The sequence below is a fragment of the Dipodomys merriami genome, unplaced genomic scaffold (genome assembly GCF_024711535.1).
Source record: "Dipodomys merriami isolate MVZ:Mamm:240054 unplaced genomic scaffold, mDipMer1.0.p SCAF_1, whole genome shotgun sequence".
NCBI lineage: Eukaryota > Metazoa > Chordata > Mammalia > Rodentia > Heteromyidae > Dipodomys > Dipodomys merriami.
In genome coordinates this window covers 945234-965197 of record NW_027202270.1, presented here as the reverse complement: position 1 = coordinate 965197, position 19964 = coordinate 945234, and the positions used below count along the sequence as shown (strand labels likewise).

The window sequence follows — 19964 nt, the reverse complement described above, 5'->3', positions numbered from 1 at the left end:
CTTGCTGGAGCACAGATCAGGAACTGAGACGCCGGGGCGGTCACTACCCCACAGGCTGGCCCCAAAGATGGGACATAACGTGAGTCTCGGCAGTCCATCCTTTCCTGTGGCTGGAGCACCCAAGATCCCAGCACAGCACCGTCTGGAGCACACACGGGCGGTTCCCCAGGGTGCGGCATTGCCAGGCGGCCCTGCACAGCGCAGGGAATGCAGGTCGCAGCAGCCTCCGATCCCTTCCCTCAGACACTGGCATGCTAGCAAAAAGGCAGCTTTTCCCCAAATCAATACCCAAGGTCAGACCACAGCAAATCCTGTGTGCTTAGAAAAGGAAAAAACAAAACTTGAAACTTCGAGCACGGGGCTGGGAAGGTGGCTAGTGGTCGAGTGCTTGCCTCTCATGCAAGAGGCCCTGAGTTCAATTCCTCAACACCACATAAGCAGAAAAGCCAGAAGTGGCGCTGTGGCTCAAGTGGTACAGTGCTAGCCTTGAGCTGAAGAGCTGATAGTGCCCAGGCCCAGAGCTCAGGCCCCGTGATGGGCCCCGCTCACGGCGGATGCTCAGCTGCTTCTCAGGATGGGGCTCCTGTGTGCTGGGCAGACCCCGACCTGAAGCCTCAGCACACCGCTGCACAAAGCCCTGCTGCTGCCCAGAGAGGCCAAGGGGACTGCTGCCCTACCCAGTGCTCTGGGTGGGCGAGAGCCAGCGGCCAGCGAGCGGGGTGAGGTTCACACACGCATGTGCACACACACACGGTGCTCTGGGTGGGCGAGAGCCAGCGGCCAGCGAGCGGGGTGAGGTTCACACACGCGTGTGCACACGGTGCTGAGTGGGAGAGAGCCAGCGGCCAGCGAGCGGGGTGAGGTTCACACGCACGTGTGCACACACGGTGCTCTGAGTGGGAGAGAGCCAGCGGCCAGCGAGCGGGGTGAGGTTCACACGCACGTGTGCACACGGTGCTGAGTGGGAGAGAGCCAGCGGCCAGCGAGCGGGGTGAGGAAGGCTCATGTGTGCACACACATACATACACACTCAGGGAAAGAATCACAAGGCTCCAGTGATACACTCGAATTTTAAAACTACAGCATGCCAAATGATGCAGCAACCTGAAAGCTTCAGCTAATGGAGCAAATAGAGATGATCTATAAAATGCATGCTTGGGTTCAAAGAGAAAGGGAGAAAGAGAGGCCAGAGACTGCGACCAGGCTTCACAGGAGCCTACAAATGCATGACTTAGAGAAATCCCTGAAGAAGACACAGACAAACTCAGCCTTCATCAAATAATGGCTGACCAATGCCAAAGAAGAGTATTCTGAGACACATAATCCACTCAAAAGGCAGGAGAGAAGTGGAAGTGTACTCATTACCTCACTCATGTAACTGTAACCCTCTGTATAGTATCTTTACAATAAAAATAAAAAAAAAAAAAAACAAAAGGCAGGAGAGCCTCAGAAGCAGTAAGACGCGGAGGAGCCTCCAGGCTCGGCTTTCCAGTGAGCCCTGGCAGGCCGGAAGCCGGACGCGTGCCTCTGTAGGTGTATGTATATGTACCTACCGGATGCAGAATACATATTCAGTACACTCAAATAGTATATCCGTGTACATATTCAACGTTCTGCCATGGAAAGCAACCTGCCAAACCTCATAAACCTGCCACCCAGCCATAGACGACAGATCAAGGTTTTCTCAGATATCCTGCCACAGCTGCCTTGTAACCAACGCCAGCCACAGTTCCCCCACTGAAACCACGCAACACAAGCTATGCCACTCCCCGTAAGTTAAACTGGACAGGAGAATCTATACAAGACCAGGCAACCACACAGAGGCCAGGCGAAGAACCCAACCCCTTGGACACTTAAAATACTATTTATTGAAACAAATTCCAGGAAATGGAAACAAGGGGCTATTGGTGGTGGTGGTGATGTTTGGTTTTGCTTTTTTTGGGGGGCACAGGAAGGGAGGGAGGGAGGAAGGGTAAACAAATGCAATCATGCTATTCAATATATACCATATGGACAACAAATTATGTGATTGTGGGCAGAGACAGTAGGAGAACTGGGGGAAAGTGAAGGAAGGGGTGACATTATCCAAACAAGGAAATGTATTCATTACCTGACTTATGAAATGGTAACCCTCCTGTACAACACCCTAATAACATAATAATGCCATCATAATGGCACATAGCCCATTTTTAATACAGAATTTAAAAGATCAATGTGTCAAAAATGATTATAGCTTCAGTAATTTGTTAATGGTTACAAAACCAGACCCACAGAGTAGGGGAATAGATTACCCAGAGGTGAATCCAGACGCTGGCAACTGTTCTTTGGCAATGGCATCAAGAATATACAAGGAGAAAAGGCATCTCTTCAATTAATGGTGGAAACTGGGTATTGGTATGGAAAATTGGCCTTTATATGCAAAAATTAAACTCAAATCCAAATGTGAAGACAAAGACTTAAGATCTAGAACAATAAAATGAAAAAAAAAAAAAAAGCCAGGCACTTGTGGCTCACACCACCAGCTACTAATCCTAGCTGCTCAGGAGGCTGAGATCTGAGGATGGTGGTTCAAAGCCAGCCTGGGCATCTCCAATAAACCCTAGAAAACTGGAAGGGGCACTTGTGGCTCGAAATGGTGGAGCAAAAGAGCTCAGGGACAGCACCCAGGCCCTGAGTTCAAGTTCCACAAATAACAACAACAAACTAATGGGTTTTTTTTTTTTAGAAATAACACCAAAATGCCTCTTCATATTTATATAAACTAATATACATACTGAAACAAACTAAGATATGGGAAAAGGACTTTATTTTTTAGTTTTTGATGATTCTGTCTTCTTTACCTTATGTATGGCATATTCACGTGTATATCTTTGGGAAAGTTGAAAGGAGAGCACCGAATTTGAGGGGAAAGGTTGAAAAGTATAGCAGTGGAGCTCACTGGACACTGATGAGCTATACCACTGGTGTGTGGAGACAGGAGGGAGGGACTAGGATGAATGAGAGAACAGAAGACACTGCAGGAAAGGAAATGTCATTGTGATCCCTCTGTATAACAACAACAATAAAGCAAATTATTTTAAAAAAAAAAGAAATGACTCCAGGGCTGGGAAGGTGGCTCAGCCAGCGGTAGAGTGCTTGCCTTGCAAGCATGAGGCCCTGGGTTCGATTCCTCAGCACCACATAAACAGAAAAAGCCCAAAGTGGCGCTGTGGCTCCAGTGGTAGAGTGCTAGCCTTGAGCTGAAGAGCTGAGGGACAGCGCCCAGACCCAGAGTTCAGGCCCCATGACCAACCAAAAAAAGAAAAAACAGAAATGACTCCAAAGGCATAGGAAACAAAAGGAAGACTGCACAAGCTGATTACACAAAACAGCGCTGCCAGCAAATAAAACAGTCAGCAAAACGAAAAGGCAACTGGTGGGTTGAAAGAAAATACTGTAAACCGTGTGTATCTGACCAGGAATGAATGCCCTAAGCACACAAAGAACCCATGCAACTCGACAGAAAACCACACAAAGCACCTGAGGTTAATGTAGACATACTCACATAAAAAAATAACAGTTGAAGGGAATATTAAAGTGTTAGCTATCGCTGATAATCAGATCTCAGGAAGACATCCTCACCTGCCTGTCCTGCGCTGGCCACAAGGCAAGGCTGGGAGAGCGAGCCAGCGAGCGTTGGCAGAGTGTGGTGAGAAGGGAAAAAGGAAGTATGCAGCCACTGCAGAAGAGTATGGCAGTCCCTACCACAGGATCTGGGCAGGACTGTGGCTCTGTGCAGTGGAAATGAGAAGAATCCTCCATCCCCAGGCCCTGAGCATCTGCACGCGGTAGCCAACGTGCACCACCAAGCCAAGCATGTGGAGAGAAAAGGTGGCGCGGACACAGGACGGAGCACTGCCCAGCCTACGCAAAGGAAACGCTGCTGTTCTCAATGACACCGACCTCCGGGCCAAGGCCCATGGGCTCGCGTGCATCCCCTTCCCAGCGGAGGGCCACTCTGCTGGTGCGTGCCTGTGAGAAAAGTCTTTTTTATCAAAGTTGCTTCCTTTCTGCTCATCTGCTTTGGCCAGGTGGCTTGGCCCTTGTTGATTACTATTTTAGTGGCCTTCTCTCTCAGAGCACTTTAAAACATTCTGTTAGAAGCCCTTGAATTTTAGTGACATCCTTTTGCAGACTGCGCCTGAGCCCAGCCAATCAGAGCGTGGGGCAGGGCCTGGGGGGCTAGGGATAACCAGGGAGCAGCCTGTCTGCCCTCTGTGCGTGCTTGCAGGTCCCTGGCCGATGGGGCACCTTTCTGCAGACGTGAACTTCACCTTGCCCGGTTCAAGCTCTTAGTCCAATACAACAAACACCCCACATCCCAAGCCATTTCTAACATCCCAGATACAGCAGGAAGCCTAAAACAGGAGTCTGTGGTCCGGATAGGCACCTGGGCAGGAATCAAGGCCTTATCTCAAACAAAAATAACCACAGCAAGCTGGGCACAAGTGGCTCAGGCCTGTCACCCTAGCTACTCAGGAGGCTGAGATACGAGGGTCGCGGTTCAAAGCCAGCCTGTGCAGAAAGTCCATGAGACTCTTATCTCCAATAAACCACCAAAAAAACCAGAAGTGGTGCTGTGGCTCAAGAGGTAGAGCGCTCGCCTTGAGCTGAAGAGCTGAGGGACAGCGCCCAGGCCCAGAGTTCAAGACCCATGACTGACAAAAAATAAATAACCAGGGCAAAACAGGGCTACGGGGATGGCTCAGAGTGGAGCACCCACCTGGCAAGCTGAGCCTGCACAGCCATCCTGCATATCATGCAGGAGTTACAAATGAGAAGCAAAGTCACAAAATGGCGGCAGCACACACCAGTTCCCTAAGCCCAGCCTTGGGTCCTGTGACTCGGGGCGTACCTCTTCCCTGCTCTGAGGGTGGGAGCGGGGGGGGGGGGGGGGGCTCTGTGATGACTCGTATCCTTTCCGGCTTTCAAGTTTTTCATGTGCAACATGGCACCAGGGCAGACCCCGGATGTGTAGGCCTCGGAGCTTGAGGACAAGAACAAGTTCCTCCTGCAGAATCGGGTGGGCTGGCCTGCGCAGAGGCTGCGCTGTCCCGGCCAGGGCCGCCAGGGCCCGGCCTGAGCCCTGCTTCCTGCAGGACACACCCTGGCTGTCCTGTGGCCCCTCCTCCCGGAGAACAGAGGACCCGTGTTCTCTGAGAACCCTGACACCCCAAGATTCCAGCCAGGCCCTGCATCTCCATCACAACCTCCCCAGGCAGCCGGAACCCCAGCGCCCTCTGCTGCCGACTCTGCTCCTTTCCCGCACTGTGATGGCTCCTCCCCCTCCCACAGCTCCCCCCTCTGGCCACGCCCTGGGTGACTGCCCACTCCGGTCCTCCGGGTGCATGCACGGCCCGCCGCCCTGCCTGAGGGCCTCCACCGCGGTGCTCCTTGGCCAAGCCACCCCTCCACAGACGCAGCAGGACCTGACCACCGCGCTGACCGCCTTCCGGCTCAGCCTCACACTCGGGCCAGCTGGGGTGGGGCAGGGGACGGGCACCTGTTCCAGATGGAGAGGGGAGGTGTCTGAGCGGGGCTGGGACGCCCGGAGGAGGCCGAGGCACGCGTGAGCGTCTGGAAGGGCGTGGAGCGCGCCCCACTGGGGGCACAGCTCACAGCCGACGGAGAAGGCAGGTGGCAGATGACCCCGGGACACGTGGGGTCGCCGGGATGTGCTCCTGGGGTCTGCTTAGGGGAGGGGGCGTCCTTTGCTGCCCCGGGGAGCAGGAAGGCGGGCCCCCAAGGGACCATTGATTCTCTTCATGGGGGGGAGCTCAGGGGTTACCACGTGGACCAGCGTCTGCCCCTGTCCGGGTCCCATTCACGAGTGCCTGCCCTCTGCCCATCCTCAGCTCACAGTCCACCTGACCCACACCTGCTCCCTCCTCCTTCACCCCTCTGATCCAGTGCCCTCACGGCCTGGCCTCCGGTCCCGGCAAGGACACATACAACACATGCGTCTGTCAGTCACACACAGCCCCAGCCTCGGCCCGGCCCGGGGCTTCCATGCCAGGCACTGCTGGCCAGGAATGATGTCCAGAGCAGGTGTGGCTACCACGGCTCAGGCTGCGAGCTCAGGCGGGCATCTGAGGGAGGCACCGGGCCTAGAGCAAGACAGCAGGCGCCACACTCCCACGGCGGGGGCGGGCAGATGGGCGGAGAGGAGGAATCAGAGCTGAGCTGCCCAGGCACGGGGTAGGCTGGGGAGAAACGTGCCGGGGCAGGGCACGGGGGTAGGCTGGGGAGAAATGTGCCGGGGCAGGGCACGGAGCAGGCTGGGGAGAAACGTGCCGGGGCAGGGCACGGGGGTAGGCTGGGGAGAAATGTGCCGGGGCAGGGCACGGGGGTAGGCTGGGGGGAAACGTGCCGGGGCAGAGCAGCTGCCCCCTCATCTGCTCCATCTCCTTCACCCCTCTCCCCAGGCCCCGACCCCTGCAATCTCAGGGAGAGCTTCCCTAGCTCCCAGGGGACCCCCCCCCCCGTGTGCACTGGGCTCCTCTCCCTCCGGGGACTCCACCCCTCACACCAGCACTTCCCGTCCCCACCATCATCAGCACCCTTCCATACATGAAAGCATGTGGGCTCCTGAGGTGCTAGCACCAAGTCACCTTGCCCTTCAGCCCAAGGCCAAGGCTCACCACGGTGTTAATGGTGCTGCTTAGCAGCCCTGGGGTCTCAGCCTGCCAGGAGCCGCCTCGCCAGTGCAGCGGTGCCCTCGGGCAGCGGGGAGGCAGGACTGTCTGGGCGAGGTCGGGGAAGCAGCTCCACCGCCCGGGTTTTAGGGACAGGGCTGAGCCAACTTCTAGTGCAGGGCGTGTGGCACAGGAAAACCAAAGGGGGGTAGCATTCGTCCACGGGGAGCCCACAGCCTCACAAGGGTCCCAGAACGTCAGCTGTGTCCCCACCAAAGCAGACCACCTAACGGCAAAGTCCTGCAAGAAGGCTGTGAGCCTGACGACCTGCATTTGTAATTCAAGGTGCGTCTGAAACCACACACCACCCTGGCTGGGGTTTGTCCAGCAAATATGCAAACGTGAGGGTCAGGCTGAGACACAGAGTGCCCAGATCAGGGGCACAGGTATGAGCCTGGGGAAAGATCGAGCCAATTCTAAAACCACAGTGCAACTGCAGTGCATTAAAACGTCTGTGAACATCTGGGACCCACCTCCTTGGCAAGTCAGAGCCGAGGCTGGCGAACAGGACACTCCACAGGACGACCTTCACATACATTAAGACCCTCTCCATGAAAGGCAGGGTGGGATACCAGGCTTGTGAGATTTTTCATATCAAGAAGAAAAATCTTACCAGTGCCTCACACCTGTCATCCTACCTACTCAAGAGGCTGAGATCTGAAGATCCCGGTTCAAAGCCTGCCAGGGAAGAAAAGTCTGGGAGACTCTTATCTCCAAAAACCACTCAAAAAAGGGAAGTGGTTCTGTCGTTCCAATGGTAGAGTGCTCACCTTGAGCACAAAGAGGCTCAGGGTCAGCACCCAGGCCCTGAGTTCAAGCCCCACAACTGACAAAAAGAGAGAGAGAGAGAAAAAAATCTCTGATGACACAGCAGCAGCATGTGGAGCTGATGCCACACTCACATACAAGCTGGACATGATGACCACACTCACATACAAGCTGGACATGATGACCACACTCACATACAAGCTGGACATGATGACCACACTCATACAAGCTGAACATGATGACCACACTCACACAAGGCAGGCCATGCTGACCACACTCACAAGCTGGACATGATGACCACACTCACATACAAGCTGAACATGATGACCACACTCACAAGCTGGACATGATGACCACACTCATACAAGCTGGACATGATGACCACACTCACATACAAGCTGGACATGCTGACCACACTCATACAAGGTGGACATGATGACCACACTCACAAGGTGGACATGATGACCACATGCTCACCACAAGTCTCTAAGCCTCCCAAGAGCAGGGTCAGGGAACAGCAGACACTTGCCAGAAATTAATCCACAGCACAAGTCAGCTAGAAGGGGGGGGCGGGGAGGGCGCGCACGTGCCCGTGCACCCACATACAGCCAACATCCTTTCCAGACCGAGAGGGAGCTGACATGAACAAGCACCGGCGGGCCCTGCTGCCCCGGCCGAGGCGTGCCCGCCGGCGATGCGGTGGGGGTGTGGGGTGCGCGGCATGAGGTGGCAGCACTCCAGCTCTGGGAAGGGAGCAGCACAGGAGGCACCGCACCCCCTTAGTGCCGGTCCTGGAGGCTAAGTTGAAGAGGACTCCCACTGCTGTGCTGGCCTGTCTCCCCCTTAACAGTAAGCAGATATGCCATGCATCACCAGAGTAAAAAACAATGCAAGTATTGTTCATTTGGGAAACTGCAGTGCAGAGAAATACTTCAGGGCGTCTGAGGCCTTACTGGCAGCTAGTAGATAACTCACTTTTAGATGCACATGTGTGCGAATGTGTGCCCATGTCCCTGTTCCTGCACACTTCTGTCCCTTCACACTTAGCTGCCTGCATCCCTGTGTGTCTGTGCGCTCCTGTTTATCTATCTGCCTGTGTCCCTGCATCCCTGCGTGCTTGAGTCCCTATGTCCCCGTGTCCCTGTGTCCCTGTGTACCCATGTCCCTTTGTCCCTGTGTGCCTGCATCCCTACGTGCTTGAGTCCCTATGTCCCCGTGTGCCTGTGTGCCTCTGTCCCTGTGTGACTGTGTCCCTGTGTGCCTGCGTGCCCATGTCCCTCTGTCCCTCTGTCCCTGTGTCCCTGTGTTACTGTGTCCCTGTGTGCCCGTGTCCCTGTGTGCCTGCGTGCCCATGTCCCTCTGTCCCTCTGTCCCTGTGTCCCTGTGTTACTGTGTCCCTGTGTGCCCGTGTCCCTGTGTGCCCATGTCCCTGTGTGCCCATGTCCCTGTGTGCCCATGTCCCTGTGTCCCTGTGTGCCCGTGTCCCTGTGTGCCCATGTCCCTGTGTCCCTGTGTGCCTGTGTCCCTGTGTGCCTGTGTCCCTGTGTGCCTGTGTCCCTGTGTGCCCATGTCCCTGTGTGCCAGTGTCCCTGTGTGCCTGCGTGCCCATGTCCCTCTGTCCCTCTGTCCCTGTGTCCCTGTGTGCCCGTGTCCCTGTGTGCCCGTGTCCCTGTGTGCCCGTGTCCCTGTGTGCCCATGTCCCTGTGTCCCTGTGTGCCTGTGTCCCTGTGTGCCCATGTCCCTGTGTCCCTGTGTGCCCATGTCCCTGTGTGCCCGTGTCCCTGTGTGCCCGTGTCCCTGTGTGCCCGTGTCCCTGTGTGCCCATGTCCCTGTGTCCCTGTGTGCCCGTGTCCCTGTGTGCCCATGTCCCTGTGTCCCTGTGTGCCCATGTCCCTGTGTGCCAGTGTCCCTGTGTGCCTGCATGCCCTTGTCCCTCTGTCCCTCTGTCCCTGTGTCCCTGTGTCCCTGTGTGACTGTGTCCCTGTGTGCCTGCGTGCCCGTGTCCCTGTGTCCCTCTGTCCCTGTGTCCCTGTGTGCCCGGTCCTCCTCCTGCCCTGGCTTCGTGCCCTTGGCCGCCAATGCCTGACCTCACCTTCACCCTCTATGCTGTCACCTGCCTGTCCCACCGTCAGGCCGAGGGTGGCGCTGTCCCCCCCCCACCAGACCCTCCAGGACAGGCCCCACCCGAGGCCATGGGGCCCTGCTGCAGTCAGGTTCAGCTCACTGTCGGGGCTCGTGGTGAGATCAGGGGAACTGAGCATACATCATGCCCTCAGGACAGGCCCAGCCCCCGGCAGATACCTAGCAAGCTCTCTGGAAAACAATGTGCAGGAGGAGGACGGGAAGCTGGGTGGGCCCTGGTGTGGGAGCGAGGGGGCCTGTGGTGGCTCCTCCCCAGGCTGCGAGCCTCTACCCGCCCTTCTCACCCCTCCTCAGGCGCGCACTCTGCCCAGGCCCGTAGGGCCAGGGAGGCAGACACAGGCCACTCAGCAGAGGAGGGCGCAGACTTAAGGAGGCAAGGTGGGCCACTTTATTGTGACGCTAGCAGATGTGTGCTATGCTGCACAAAGCCCCGGAGGGCAAAGACTTGCACATCGGCATGGAGGGACTAGCCGCCGAGGAGACGGGATCCAGCCCTGGCCCCGCCCCAGGCCCACGTCCAGCTCCGCTTTCACTGCAACTCTTCCACCCTGGCGCTCTCCTCCTCCAAGGGCAGAGCTAAGTGAGAAGAGCCACCAGGGAGGGCCTCGCCATCTGGGGGAGGGAATGGCCGTCAGCGGAGGACATGGCCGTCGGGGGAGGACATGGCCGTCAGGGGAGGACATGGCCGTCAGGGGAGGACATGGCCGTCAGCGGAGGACATGGCCGTCAGGGGAGGACATGGCCGTCGGGGGAGGACATGGCCGTCAGGGGAGGGCATGGTCATCGGGGGAGGGCATGGCCATCGGGGGAGGGCATGGCCGTCGGGGGGAGGGAATGGCCATCAGGGGAGGGAATGGCCGTCGGGGGAGGGCATGGCCATCAGGGGAGGGCATGGTCATCGGGGGACGGCATGGCCATCAGGGGAGGGCATGGCCGTCGGGGGGAGGGCATGGCCATCAGGGGAGGGCATGGCCGTCGGGGGGAGGGAATGGCCATCAGGGGAGGGCATGGCCGTCGGGGGACGGCATGGCCATCAGGGGAGGGCATGGCCGTCGGGGGGAGGGCATGGCCGTCGGGGGGAGGGCATGGCCATCGGGGGACGGCATGGCCGTCGGGGGGAGGGAATGGCCATCAGGGGAGGACATGGCCATCAGGGGAGGGAATGGCCGTCAGCGGAGGACATGGCCGTCGGGGGAGGACATGACCATCAGGGGAGGACATGGCCGTCAGGGGAGGGCATGACCATCAGGGGAGGACATGGCCGTCAGGGGAGGGCATGGCCATCAGGGGAGGGAATGGCCATCAGGGGAGGGAATGGCCGTCAGGGGAGGACATGGCCATCAGGGGGAGGACATGGCCGTTGGGGGAGGGCATGGCCGTCGGGGGAGGACATGGCCGTCAGGGGAGGGCATGGCCGTCAGGGGAGGGCATGGCCGTCAGGGGAGGGCATGGCCGTCAGGGGAGGGAATGGCCGTCGGGGGAGGGAATGGCTGTCGGGGGAGGGCATGGCTGTCAGGGGGAGGACATGGCCGTCAGGGGGAGGGCATGGCCGTCAGGGGAGGGAATGGCCGTCAGGGGGAGGGCATGGCTGTCAGGGGAGGGAATGGCCGTCAGGGGAGGGCATGGCCGTCAGGGGAGGGAATGGCCGTCAGGGGAGGGCATGGCCGTCGGGGGAGGGAATGGCTGTCGGGGGAGGGCATGGCTGTCAGGGGGAGGACATGGCCGTCAGGGGGAGGGCATGGCTGTCAGGGGGAGGACATGGCCGTCAGGGGGAGGGCATGGCTGTCCAGGGGTGGCATGGCCATCAGGGGAGGGCATGGCTATCCAGGGGTGGCATGGCCATCTGGCCTGAGCAGACACAGGGCTGGGGGTAGGGCATGGCCGTCAGGGGAGGACATGGCCGTCAGGGGAGGGCAGGGCTGTCTGCCTGAGGCACAGGGCAGGGGGCAGGGCATGGCTGCCTCCCTTACGGGCAGGTGAGGTCTGGATTACCCCTGGGAGACCTGGCTCCTCGGCGTCTGAGCCTCTCTGGGGGACTCACGAGGCGCACCTGGACGAGCTGAGCACTAAGCAGCCCTCCCGGGGGCTGCTCGAGCCTGCAGCCCCAGTGCACAGAGGACAGGGCGGGAAGCACCGCTCCGTGCCCGGTATCACAGCGGGCACAAGGAGGGACACAGGGCACAGCTTCTGGCCCGCCCATGGATGGAGTGAGGCAGCTTTAGCCCTGTGCAAAGGGACGGCTCTGAGGAAGGGCCGCGGCCCCCACCCCTCCCTGCGCCCCAAAGCCACACTCCAGGACCACGGCTGCACCAGCTGGCCGCCAAGGCCCAGGCCTCCGCTGCTCCTTGGTGGGGCCCGGGAGGGGAGGCACAGGGAAAGCAGGCTTTTTCTAGAAGCAGAAACCTGAGGACATCCACATGGTCACAGAGGCTAGGAGGGAACCTTCCAGAAGGAAGTTCCTGGGATGCACAGAAACCAAAGTCCAGAAAAACACCCGGCCCGTCCACAGCAGACCCCACCAGGCATCCCTGTCCCAGCACTGCCGGGGGGGCCGCACATGGAACTGGCATTGCACAGGTGAGGGGGGCCTGTGGCTCCTGACCTCCCATGGCTCCCATAGCCCAGCACCACCGCGCCCCAACTCCCCCCACTACCAGCCTCCAACCCAGTGCCTACACGTGGCCGCCATCTCGTTGCAGTCCTTCCTGTGGAACTCTGCCCAGGCCTTGGTCTTGCAGTACTTGCTGCAGGTCAGGATGCCATAGCAGCGCGTGCAGGGTGAGAGGCGGACGCCAATGGAGCGGCCACACTGGTAGCAGAACTTGAAGAAGGGGAGGCTGCAGTCAAACGACAGGACAGGGCTGTGAGAGGCCAGGGAGGGCAGAGCTCTGGCCTGGGCTGGGGACACGCTCCCACACTCCGCACCTGACCCCTCAGGGGTCACCGCGGGACCTTGCCGGGAATGAGAGCACAGAGACCAGTGCAGACCCCCAGCGGGGCCACGGAGCCAGCCCTGCCACCGAGAGCCCCCAGCGGGGCCAAAGAGCCGGCCCTGCCACTGAGAGCCCCCAGCGGGGCCAAAGAGCCGGCCCTGCCACCGAGAGCCCCCAGCGGGGCCAAGGAGCCGGCCCTGCCACCGAGAGCCCCCAGCGGGGCCAAAGAGCCGGCCCTGCCACCGAGAGCCCCCAGCGGGGCCAAAGAGCCGGCCCTGCCTCCACACCGCAGGGGGCTGGAGGGCTGGGGCTGAGGACCTGGGTACGCCATACCACAGCCCCTGCCACTGACCCTGACACCCTGCCTGAGAGCCACATGGGGTCAGAGCTCAGGCCCCCAGAGTGACCGCCCGAACAAGGCCACACAGATTTGAGCAAAGGAAGCAAGTGGGGCCTAAGAGGCTCCATGCCATCCAAACCACTCTGCCTCCAGAAAGACCCACCGGCCCTTCCCCTGCACCCCCCCCACAGCCCTTCCCCTGCACCCCCACCCCCACCCCCCCACGGCCCTTCCCCTGCACCCCCCCACAGCCCTTCCCCTGCACCCCCCACCCCCCCACAGCCCTTCCCCTCCACCCCCCCACGGCCCTTCCCCTCCACCCCCCCACGGCCCTTCCCCTCCACCCCACCCCCCCACAGCCCTTCCCCTCCACCCCACCCCCCCACAGCCCTTCCCCTCCACCCCACCCCCCCACAGCCCTTCCCCTCCACCCCACCCCCCCACAGCCCTTCCCCTGCACCCCACCCCACCCCCACCCACCCACAGCCCTTCCCCTGCACCCCACCCCCCCACCCCCCCACGGCCCTTTCCCTGCACCCCCCCACAGCCCTTCCCCTCCACCCCACCCCCCACAGCCCTTCCCCTCCACCCCACCCCCCACAGCCCTTCCCCTCCACCCCACCCCCCACAGCCCTTCCCCTCCACCCCACCCCCCACGGCCCTTTCCCTGCACCCCCCCACAGCCCTTCCCCTCCACCCCACCCACCCACAGCCCTTCCCCTGCACCCCACCACCCCACCCACCCACAGCCCTTCCCCTGCACCCCACCCCACCCACCCACAGCCCTTCCCCTCCACCCCCCCACCATCCCTCCCAAACACTTCTCCTGGCCCCACACTCACGATTCCTTTTTCTCCACAGCCTTGGACGGGCTGCTGCTCTTCTTCTTCAGCCTGTGGATGGGGCCCATCTCCGCTGCGGCAGAGAGAGGCTCCGGTCAGCGTCCGGCCTGGGGCCGCCAGGCTTTCCAGGTCCGCTGCAGGAGAGGAGAGGCCCCTGCAGCCCCCTGTGCCACCTCCATGGGCGCCCCCTTCACAAGGCCACCAGGCTGGCCACCAGTGTTCCACACTTGTAAGCCTGGCACATGAGGACTGCGGTTTGGAGCCAACCCCCACAGGAAAACCTATAGGACTTTTATCTCCCATTAACCAGCAAAAGGCTGGAAGTGAAAATGCGGTTCAAATGGTAAAGCACCAGCTTTGAGCCCAAGCCCTGAATTCAAGTCCAAGTACTGGCACACACACACAGAAGGTACCAGGCTGCCTTGCTGGGCTCACAGCCCCTCTCCGAGTGAGGCCAGGAAGCCAGGCCAGACGTTCCGGCTCCCCAGGCGGCCGGCACTGTCTGCCCTCTGAGTGCTTGCTCAGGGACAGTCTCCTGTGTGGCGCCGGGAGCCACCCGCGCCCTGGCGTGGCGGCAGCTGGAGAAGGCCCCTGCTGACCTCGCCTTCGCTGACCACACCAGCGCATCCCCCATGCTGGCCCTTGTTTAAGGTGTCAACCGTGCTCAGGGCATCCTTAGTCCTAAAGACTGCCCAGGGAAATCACCGAACCCAACCAGGGAAGACTCTCCAACAGCTGCCAGGGGTGGTCCACCCTCCTCTCCCATATGGTGCTTAGACTTCTCCTTTTCATCTCCACTGGCTCTGGCTGGAGAACCCCAGGCGAGAACCCTGTGGTTCAGCAGCATCAGTTCCCAGTGCTGACGAACCTTCCACTGGGGGCTACTGCAGACACTGGCTGAAGGTGGCACAGCTGGAGACAGGAAACCAGCAGCCTCCATCCCCACCCACACCCCAGAATCCCCATCCCACACCCACACCCCAGAGTCCCCATCCCACACCCACACCCCAGAGTCCCCACCCACACCCCAGAGTCCCCACCCACACCCCAGTGTCCCCATCCACACCCACACCCCAGAGTCCCCACCCACACCCCAGAGTCCCCACCCACACCCCAGAGTCCCCATCCACACCCACACCCCAGAGTCCCCATCCCACACCCCAGAGTCCCCATCCCACACCCCAGTGTCCCCATCCACACACCCACACCCCAGAGTCTCCATCCCACACCCACACCCCAGTGTCCCCATCCACACACCCACACCCCAGTGTCCCCATCCACACACACACCCCAGTGTCCCCATCCCACACACACACCCCAGTGTCCCCATCCCACACCCACACCCCAGTGTCCCCATCCCACACCCACACCCCAGTGTCCCCATCCACACACTCACATCCCAGTGTCCCCATCCCACACACCCACACCCCAGTGTCCCCATCCCACACCCACACCCCAGTGTCCCCATCCCACACCCACACCCCAGTGTCCCCATCCCACACCCACACCCCAGTGTCCCCATCCCACACACCCACACCCCAGTGTCCCCATCCCACACCCACACCCCAGTGCCCCCATCCACACACCCACACCCCAGTGTCCCCATCCACACACACCCCAGTGTCCCCATCCACACACCCACACCACAGTGTCCCCATCCCACACCCACACCCCAGAGTCCCCATCCCACACCCACACCCCAGAGTCCCCATCCCACACCCACACCCCAGAGTCCCCATCCCACACCCACACCCCAGTGTCCCCATCCCACACCCACACCCCAGTGTCCCCATCCCACACCCACACCCCAGTGTCCCCATCCCACACACCCACACCCCAGTGTCCCCATCCACACACCCACACCACAGTGTCCCCATCCACACACACCCCAGTGTCCCCATCCCACACCCATACCCCAGAGTCTCCATCCACACCCACACCCCAGTGTCCCCATCCACACACTCACACCCCAGTGTCCCCATCCACACACCCACACCCCAGTGTCCCCATCCCACACCCACACCCCAGAGTCTCCATCCACACCCACACCCCAGTGTCCCCATCCACACACCCACACCCCAGAGTCCCCATCCACACACACACCCCAGTGTCCCCATCCACACACCCACACCACAGTGTCCCCATCCACACACCCACACCCCAGTGTCCCCATCCACACACTCCAGTGTCCCAATCCACACACCCACACCCCAGTGTCCCCATCCCACACCCACACCCCAGTGTCCCCATCCCACACCCACACCCCAGTGTCCCCATCCACACACTCACACCCCAGTGTCCCCATCCACACACTCACACCACAGTGTCCCCATCCACACACTCACACCACAGTGTCCCCATCCCACACCCACACCCCAGTGTCCCCATCCCACACACCCACACCCCAGTGTCCCCATCCCACACCCACACCCCAGTGTCCCCATCCACACACTCACACCCCAGTATCCCCATCCACACACTCACACCCCAGTGTCCCCATCCACACACTCACACCCCAGTGTCCCCATCCACACACTCACACCCCAGTATCCCCATCCACACACTCACACCCCAGTATCCCCATCCACACACTCACACCCCAGTGTCCCCATCCACACACTCACACCCCAGTGTCCCCATCCACACACCCACACCACAGTGTCCCCATCCCACACCCACACCCCAGTGCCCCCATCCACACACTCACACCCCAGTGTCCCCATCCACACACCCACACCCCAGTGTCCCCATCCACACACTCACACCACAGTGCCCCCATCCACACACTCACACCCCAGTGTCCCCATCCCACACACTCACACCCCAGTGTCCCCATCCCACACCCACACCCCAGTGTCCCCATCCACACACTCACACCCCAGAGTCCCCATCCCACACCCACACCCCAGTGTCCCCATCCACACACCCACACCCCAGTGTCCCCATCCACACACTCACACCCCAGTGTCCCCATCCACACACTCACACCCCAGTGCCCCCTGCCCATGCTGTGTTTAGAAGCCGCACTGGGTGGAACAGGACACCCAGTTTTTGGACCTGGCCTCCTCCACATGGAGCCCTGCTTTCTGACTGGCCCCGTGTATCCGCCATGACTCCATCCCACACAGGAAACGTGTGGACAGTGGGGAGTGCGTGGGGGCCACTGTGGGCGGTGGGTTGTAGGTAGTGTGCGTGGGAGGGAGGGTGGCACGTGGTGGGTAAGGATTTTGTAGAACAGGCCGGGGGGCCATGAGCATGATTGAGGACTGTTAGAATGCACTGTTAGAAGGCAAGGTTTGGGGCGGGGCTGTTGCTGTAGATGATGTGTGGATTATTATGTGGCAGATGTGGGAGGAGTTGGTTAGATACCTGTGATGGTGTAAGGGAGTACATGTATGAGCATGTACACAGGCGATCATGTGGATGTATGTGTGTGCACTGTGAACACATGTGTGGCTGTGTACGGTCACATGTGTGGCTGTGGCTAGGGTTTTGCATGTATGAAAGACATGGGGGCTGTTACGTGTAGGGATGTGGTGGAGGATGGGTGGGTGGGCTGGCTGTATAGGTTGGCATGTATGAGGGTGGGGGGGAGGGCAGCAGTGGGGGGTGTGTGTTGCATATGGATGGCTGGGTGGAAGGGACTCACGCAGCCTGGAGTCTGTGTACGGTGGGGTTCCCGTGGGGGGGGGACCCACGTGTGGTTTGGGCAGCTGGCACTTGGGTTGCGGTGGTAGCACGTGGACACCTGTGGGTGGACTGTCTGACAAAAACTGTCTTTTCTTTCCAAGTGTGTTGCTTAAAAGCTCCTGCTTTGGCCGGGTGCTTTGGGTCTTGTCAAGGACAAGAGGAACCGCTTTGGGATAGGAAGGATCTTTTGAAATGCAAAGGATCTTTGTCTCATCAAGATAGAATTGAGATGCACCTGAGATTGTTCACGGAACAGCAGGAGGTGCAGGGTATACTTTGAGATTTCTTGTGTGCTGTTAATCTTATTTCAATATCACTGCATGTAAATATACTTTACTGAGAACCTGCGTTGAAGTGATCAGAGCAGGGGGCGGGGCCTGCGGGGGCGGGATGAATGGGAGCAGCCTGCCTGCTCTCTGCTGGCTTGTCAGACTTTTGGCTGACGGTGCACCCTCCAAGAAGCAAACTTTGTCTTGCTGAGACAATTGCTTTCATGTCTGCCGCTGTGTCTCCAATGGGTTGTGGAGAGCACATTTATAACACCTAATATGCAGCACGGGGCCGAGAGTGACGTGGACATTCACGGAGGGCAGGCCACTTGCAGAGGGGACTAAGGAGAGAATGGAGGGTGGAGAGGATAGATGGGACAGGCCGGTGAGTGTCTGTGTGTGGGACGGGGTGCTGTGTGTCTGCGTATGGGATGGGGTGCTGTGTGTGGGACAGGGTGCTGTGTGTCTGTGTGTGGGACGGGGTGCTGTGTCTGTGTATGGGATGGGGTGCTGTGTATGGGATGGGGTGCTGTGTGTCTGTGTGTGTGGGATGGGGTGCTGTGTCTGTGTATCGGATGGGGTGCTGTGTGTCTGTGTGTGGGACAGGGTGCTGTGTGTCTGTGTGTGGGATGGGGTGCTGTGTCTGTGTATGGGATGGGGTGCTGTGTATGGGATGGGGTGCTGTGTGTCTGTGTGTGGGATGGGGTGCTGTGTGTCTGTGTATGGGATGGGGTGCTGTGTGTGTGTGGGATGGGGTGCTGTGTGTCTGTGTATGGGATGGGGTGCTGTGTGTGTGTGGGATGGGGTGCTGTGTGTCTGTGTATGGGATGGGGTGCTGTGTGTCTGTGTATGGGATGGGGTGCTGTGTGTCTGTGTGTGGGACAGGGTGCTGTGTGTCTGTGTATGGGATGGGGTGCTGTGTGTCTGTGTATGGGATGGGGTGCTGTGTGTCTATGTATGGGATGGGGTGCTGTGTGTGGGACGGGGTGCTGTGTGTCTGTGTGTGGGATGGGGTGCTGTGTGTCTGTGTGTGGGATGGGGTGCTGTGTGTGGGACGGGGTGCTGTGTCTGTGTATGGGATGGGGTGCTGTGTGTCTGTGTATGGGATGGGGTGCTGTGTGTCTGTGTGTGGGATGGGGTGCTGTGTGTCTGTGTATGGGATGGGGTGCTGTGTGTCTGTGTATGGGATGGGGTGCTGTGTGTCTGTGTGTGGGATGGGGTGCTGTGTGTCTGTGTATGGGATGGGGTGCTGTGTATGGGATGGGGTGCTGTGTGTCTGTGTATGGGATGGGGTGCTGTGTGTCTGTGTATGGGATGGGGTGCTGTGTGTGTATGGGATGGGGTGCTGTGTGTCTGTGTATGGGATGGGGTGCTGTGTGTGTATGGGATGGGGTGCTGTGTGTGGGATGGGGTGCTGTGTGTCTGTGTATGGGATGGGGTGCTGTGTGTGGGATGGGGTGCTGTGTGTCTGTGTGTGGGATGGGGTGCTGTGTGTGGGATGGGGTGCTGTGTGTCTGTGTGGGGGATGGGGTGCTGTGTCTGTGTGTGTGTGGGATGGGGTGCTGTGTGTCTGTGTGTGGGATGGGGTGCTGTGTGTCTGTGTATGGGATGGGGTGCTGTGTCTCTGTGTATGGGATGGGGTGCTGTGTGTCTGTGTGTGGGATGGCATGCTCTGTCCTCTCTGATCCCTGGACTCACCCCTCTTGCTCAGGTACAGCTCCCTGGCATCCCACTGGCTCTCCTTGAGGAGCACCGCCTGCCTCAACTGCAGGCCCATGTACTCCAGCAGCCTCTTCCGGGCCAGAAACGTCTCCCGTTCTGCAGGCAGCAATGCATGGAAGGGGCAGTGGGCAATCTTCCGATCCTACGGTACAGCGTGGGTCCTCATGGGGCAGCCCGGCCAGGGGCGGCCCGACGGAGGACCACCCCCAACCCACGCTACAGAGTGGCCATCTTCAGCCCACACCCCACCAGGGCATAGACTCCCAGGGTGGGGCTCCTGCCCCGAGCACTCGGGTTGGCTCCAGAGAGCCTGAATCTGCCCAGGAGCAAGAACCAGAGGGCCAGGCTCCGAACCAAGTCACACCTGGTAGAATCTGAAGTAACCGTAGTCCACCACGGTGCCCACAGCCACCTTGTCACCCTGGGTGAGCGTCACAGGCGTCAGGACATCTGCCCCGTGGTTAATGAGCCGGTCGATCTGTGGAACACACAACACGTCAGGCAGGCAAAGCCACCCTGGGGCC

At 59.8% G+C, this 19964-nt stretch overlaps 1 protein-coding gene across 8 annotated transcripts in view; it reads right to left on the bottom strand.

Moving 5' to 3' along the window:
* The window catches only part of Ankmy1 (ankyrin repeat and MYND domain containing 1), a 52912-nt gene that overhangs the window by 997 nt on the left and 31951 nt on the right, over positions 1-19964 (bottom strand). For 4 of the 8 annotated variants that reach the window (XM_070004104.1, XM_070004183.1, XM_070004022.1 and 1 more), the window contains exons 14-18: positions 19805-19918; positions 19417-19582; positions 13760-13893; positions 12321-12481; positions 10049-10256 (exon numbers count right to left, since the gene is read on the bottom strand). In XM_070004104.1, the coding sequence (XP_069860205.1) occupies positions 10058-10256; positions 12321-12481; positions 13760-13893; positions 19417-19582; positions 19805-19918 (774 nt within the window). In that variant the 3' untranslated portion in view covers positions 10049-10057. Of the gene's footprint in view, positions 1-10048; positions 10257-12320; positions 12482-13759; positions 13894-19416; positions 19583-19804; positions 19919-19964 lie in introns of those variants that run through there. The other 4 variants (XM_070004400.1, XM_070004353.1, XM_070004446.1 and 1 more) reach the window with 4 other exon arrangements.